The following is a 4193-nucleotide window of genomic DNA, read 5'->3' as shown; positions in this document are numbered from 1 at the left end:
CTATCTATCTATCTATCTATCTATCTATCTATCTATCTATCTATCTATGAGAGAGACAGAGTTTCACTCTTGTTGCCCAGGCTGGAGTGCAATGGTGTGATCTGGGCTCACTGCAACCTCTGCCTCTCGGGTTCAAACAATTCTCCTGCCTCGGTCTCCCTAGTAGCTGGGATTACAGGCATGTGCCACCATACCCAGCTAATTCTGTATTTTTAGTAGAGATGGGGTTTCACAATGTTGGTCAGGCTGATTTCGAACTCCTCACCTCAGGTGATCTGCCCACCTCAGCCTCCCAAAATGCTGGGATTATAGACATGAGCCACCACGGCTGGCCTACAAAAAATAAATTTAAAAAGTAGTGCATGCCTATAGTGCCAGCTACTTGGGAAGCTGAGGTGGGAGGATCACTTGAGCCCAGGAGACTGCAGTGAGCTATGATAGCACCACTACACTCCTGCACTCTAGCCTGGAAAACAGAGCAAGGTCCTGTCTCAAAAAGAAAGGCCGGGTGTGGTGCCTCACACATGTAACCCCAGCACCTTCGGAGGCTGAGGCAAGTGGATTGTTTGAGGTCAGGAGTTAGAGACCAGCCTGGCCAACATGGTAAATCCCCATCTCTACTAAAAATATAAAAATTAGCCAGGCATGGTAGCACATGCCTGTAATCCCAGCCACTCAGGAGGCTGAGACAGGAGAATCACTGGAACCTGGGAGGTGGAGGTTGCAGTGAGTCAAGATCACACCAGTGCATGACAGAGGGAGACTGTCTTTAAAAAAAAAAAAAAAAGAACGAACCAAACAGACTGAACACAATGGTTCCTGCCTGTAATCCTACCACTCTGCCACTTTGGGAGACTGAGGTAGGTGGATAACTTGAGTCCAGGAGTTTGACTGAGACCAGCCTAGGCAACATGGCAAAACCCTATCTCTACAAAAACTTAAAAAAAAAAAAAACAAAAAATTAGCTGGACATGGTGGCGCCTGCCTATAGTCCCAGCTACCTGGGAGGCTGAGGTGGGAAGATCACCTGAGCCTGGGAGGTCAAGGCTGCAGTGAACCGTGATGGCACCATTGCACTCCAGCCTGGGTGACAGAGACGACACCTCCTGTGCAAGTGGCCCCCTGGGGTGGAGCAGCCAACAATCCTTGTTCTTTGGGCACTGCTTTTATTATTACTATATATATTTTTGGAGAGTCTCACTCTGTTGCCCAGGCTGGAGTGCAGCGGCATAATCTTGGCTCACTGCAACCTCTGCCATCTGGGTTCAAGTGATTCTCCTACCTTAGCCTCCCAAGTAGCTGGGATTACAGGCACATACCACGAGGCCCACCTAATTTTTGTATTTTTAGGTGACATGGGGTTTCACCCTGTTGGCCAGGCTGGTCTCAAACTCCTGACCTCAAGTGATCCACCCACCTCAGCCTCCCAAAGTGCTGGGACTACAGTAGTGAGCCACCGTGCGCAGCCCTCACATCCTTTTCTACCATGAGGCAAAAGTGTTGGCGGTGTGAGCTCAGGCCCCTGCCAGTTTCCAATAGAGGGCAGGGAATAATGTGAGTACTCCAGTCTGAAGGTATCCCAGGCAAGTGCTGACAGTAAGGTGCCCAACATTTGGACAGAAGAGGTGAGGGACAGGAGGCTGGAGGCAATACCAAAGGCTCTCTAGCTACAGGGTGAGGACGGAAACCCATCGGCGACTGGGTCAGAAGTGAGGGTGCTCGCCACCCAGCAAGCCCGTGACTTTGGGCTCCACTCCCTAGATCGCAACAGGCAGAAACCCAGAGACTCTCTTGGGGTCTTTGGCGTCTCTTAGATAGGAACCCACTGCCCCACACCGATGACCTAGCTCCCTTCCCTGGAGTTCATGCAGGAGAGCCTGCAGGCAACCTGGCCGTCCCGTACTTTGACAGAGGCCCAGCAGTGCTCCACATGATGCTTTAGGGTTTAAACATATGCACTTGGCTGAACTAGACTGGGGAGGCTGGCAGGGGGAGAGCTAGACTCAGAAGAACGTAGGAGGCTAGGAAAGAAATTGAGGTGTGGCTGACATGTGTGTCAGAGCTGACTGTGTATCAAGGCTTCTCAGCAGTGAGGCCTCAGGAGAGGATGCTTTACGCACATCTCAGCCCAGGTGCACACAGACCCTCTCTAGTGTGAAAGACAGAGGACAACTGAGTGCTCACTAGGCATCGGGCACAGGCACCCAGCCACAAATCCCGGCCCCCAAGAGGAGGAAAAGGTGACCTTCCCACAGTCTGGATGACCCCATGGAGCCTGGGTGGATGGGGCTGGACTTGAACCCAGATCCCCACCCTGTACCCTCCCGCGCAAGCAAATAGGAGCAGAAGAACAAGGGGGAGTTCAGAAACAAAGATCCCGCCTTTACTTTCTCATCTCCGTCTTCGTCCTCTTCAGCGTGCACACCTGCCCTGGCTTCTCTGTCCGGCTCCTCCTTCAGTTTCTGTTTGGGTGTTCTGTCACAGAAGACAACACACACACAGGCTGGTCAGCTCGGTGGGGGGGCCCTGCACCAGGGCCAACAGCCCCTAAGGGTTGACACAAGCTCCCCAGGTTCAGAGGACAGGCTGCCTCTCCAGTTTTCACTGCAGGAAGCCCTGAGGGCATTTACTACTCCAGGACTCAAGGTCTTCAGGAACACCGTCAATACCCCATCTGAATGTTGGTCAGAGATGCCAGTGCTTTAATACAAAAAGTGGACAAGGGGACGCCATGATTTCTGTGGCCTGAATCCAGCCTGCGGTAGAGGAAGACCCGTGTCTGGCCTGCCCAGGCTGAGGAGAGCTGGGCTGATGTGCGATCTGCGTCAGTGACCGTGGACAGCTGACTGCACACAGGGGTCTGAGTCTTCACCTATCCCTCTGCCAGGGCCCTGCCGCTGAGGTGGAGTATTCTGCCCACCTCTGGATTCAGGCTCACTCTCAACATTTGCTTCAGCTAATTGTTTTTTCTTTTCTTTGTTTTTTTTTTTTTTTTTTTTTCTTGAGGCAGAGTCTCGCTCTGTCACCCAGGCTGGAGTGCAGTGATGTGATCTCGGCTCACTGCAACCTCTGCCTCCCGGGTTCAAGTGATTCTCCTGCCTCAGTCTCCCAAGTAGCTGGGCCCAGCTAATTTTTTGTATTTTTAATTAGAGACGGGGTTTCACCATATTGGCCAGGCTGATCTTGAACTCCTGACCTCAAGTGATCCAACCGCCTCAGCCTCTCAAAGTGCTCAGATTATAGGCGGGAGCTACTGCACCTGGCCCAACTTTTTTCAACAAAGGTTTGAGAAAGTGCTATTTTTCATTTCTGCCCTTGTGATCTGGCACAGCCACAAGTGTGTACCCAGGCTGGCCAAATTGTGGAGGCAGAGCTGGGTCAGCCCAGCTGTCCCCACTAAGCTAGCTCAAGATCAGCCGACAGCCACCAAGCTGTAGACAAGTAAGCTTGAAAAATGCTCGCTGTTCTAGGCCTCTGGCCTTGGAGTCATTTGTCACATAGCATTTTCACGGCAAAAGGTAAGTGACACAGCTGCTCACTCGATGGCCTTTCACTACCACACAACACACAGCTGTGTGACCAACCCTGAGGGGGCCCTGGGGCTGGGAGGAGAAATCGAAGCTAACTTCACCCTGTAATCCCAGCACTTTGGGAGGCTGAGGCAGGTGGGTCACCTGAGGTCAGGAGTTCAAGACCAGCCTGACCAATATGGTGAAACCCTGTCTCCACTAAAAATACAAAAATTCGCTGGGCATGGTGATGCATGCCTGAAGTCTCAGCTACTCGAGAGGCTGAGACAGGAGAATCGCTTGAGTCTGGGAGGCAGGGGTTGCAGTGAGCTGGGATTGCACCACTGCACTCCAGCCTGGGTGACAGAGGGAGACACTGTCTCTAAATTAAATTAAATTAAAATTTAAAAAGTTAACTTCGGGCCGGGCACGGTGGCTCAAGCCTGTAATCTCAGCACTTTGGGAGGCCGAGACGGGCGGATCACGAGGTCAGGAGTTCGAGACCATCCTGGCTAACACGGTGAAACCCCGTCTCTATTAAAAAATACAAAAAGCTAGCCGGGCGAGGTGGCGGGTGCCTGTAGTCCCAGCTACTCCGGAGGCTGAGGCGGAGCTTGCAGTGAGCTGAGATCCGGCCACTGCACTCCAGCCCGAGCGACAGAGCGATACTCCGTCTCAAAAAAA

The 4193-nt window shown here is 52.3% G+C and overlaps 1 protein-coding gene across 3 annotated transcripts in view; it reads right to left on the bottom strand.

Annotated features, from left to right (window-relative positions):
- DNMT1 (DNA methyltransferase 1) overlaps positions 1 to 4193 on the bottom strand; it is a 62432-nt gene that overhangs the window by 32354 nt on the left and 25885 nt on the right. For all 3 annotated transcript variants that reach the window (XM_023194244.2, XM_023194246.2, XM_023194245.3), the window contains exon 10: positions 2388 to 2475. In XM_023194244.2, the coding sequence (XP_023050012.1) occupies positions 2388 to 2475 (88 nt within the window). The remainder of the gene's footprint in view (positions 1 to 2387; positions 2476 to 4193) is intronic.

Source organism: Piliocolobus tephrosceles, chromosome 21, assembly GCF_002776525.5.
Source record: "Piliocolobus tephrosceles isolate RC106 chromosome 21, ASM277652v3, whole genome shotgun sequence".
NCBI classification, from domain to species: Eukaryota; Metazoa; Chordata; class Mammalia; order Primates; family Cercopithecidae; genus Piliocolobus; species Piliocolobus tephrosceles.
The sequence above is the reverse complement of the archived record's forward strand: the minus strand, read 5'-3'. Positions and strand labels throughout refer to the sequence as shown.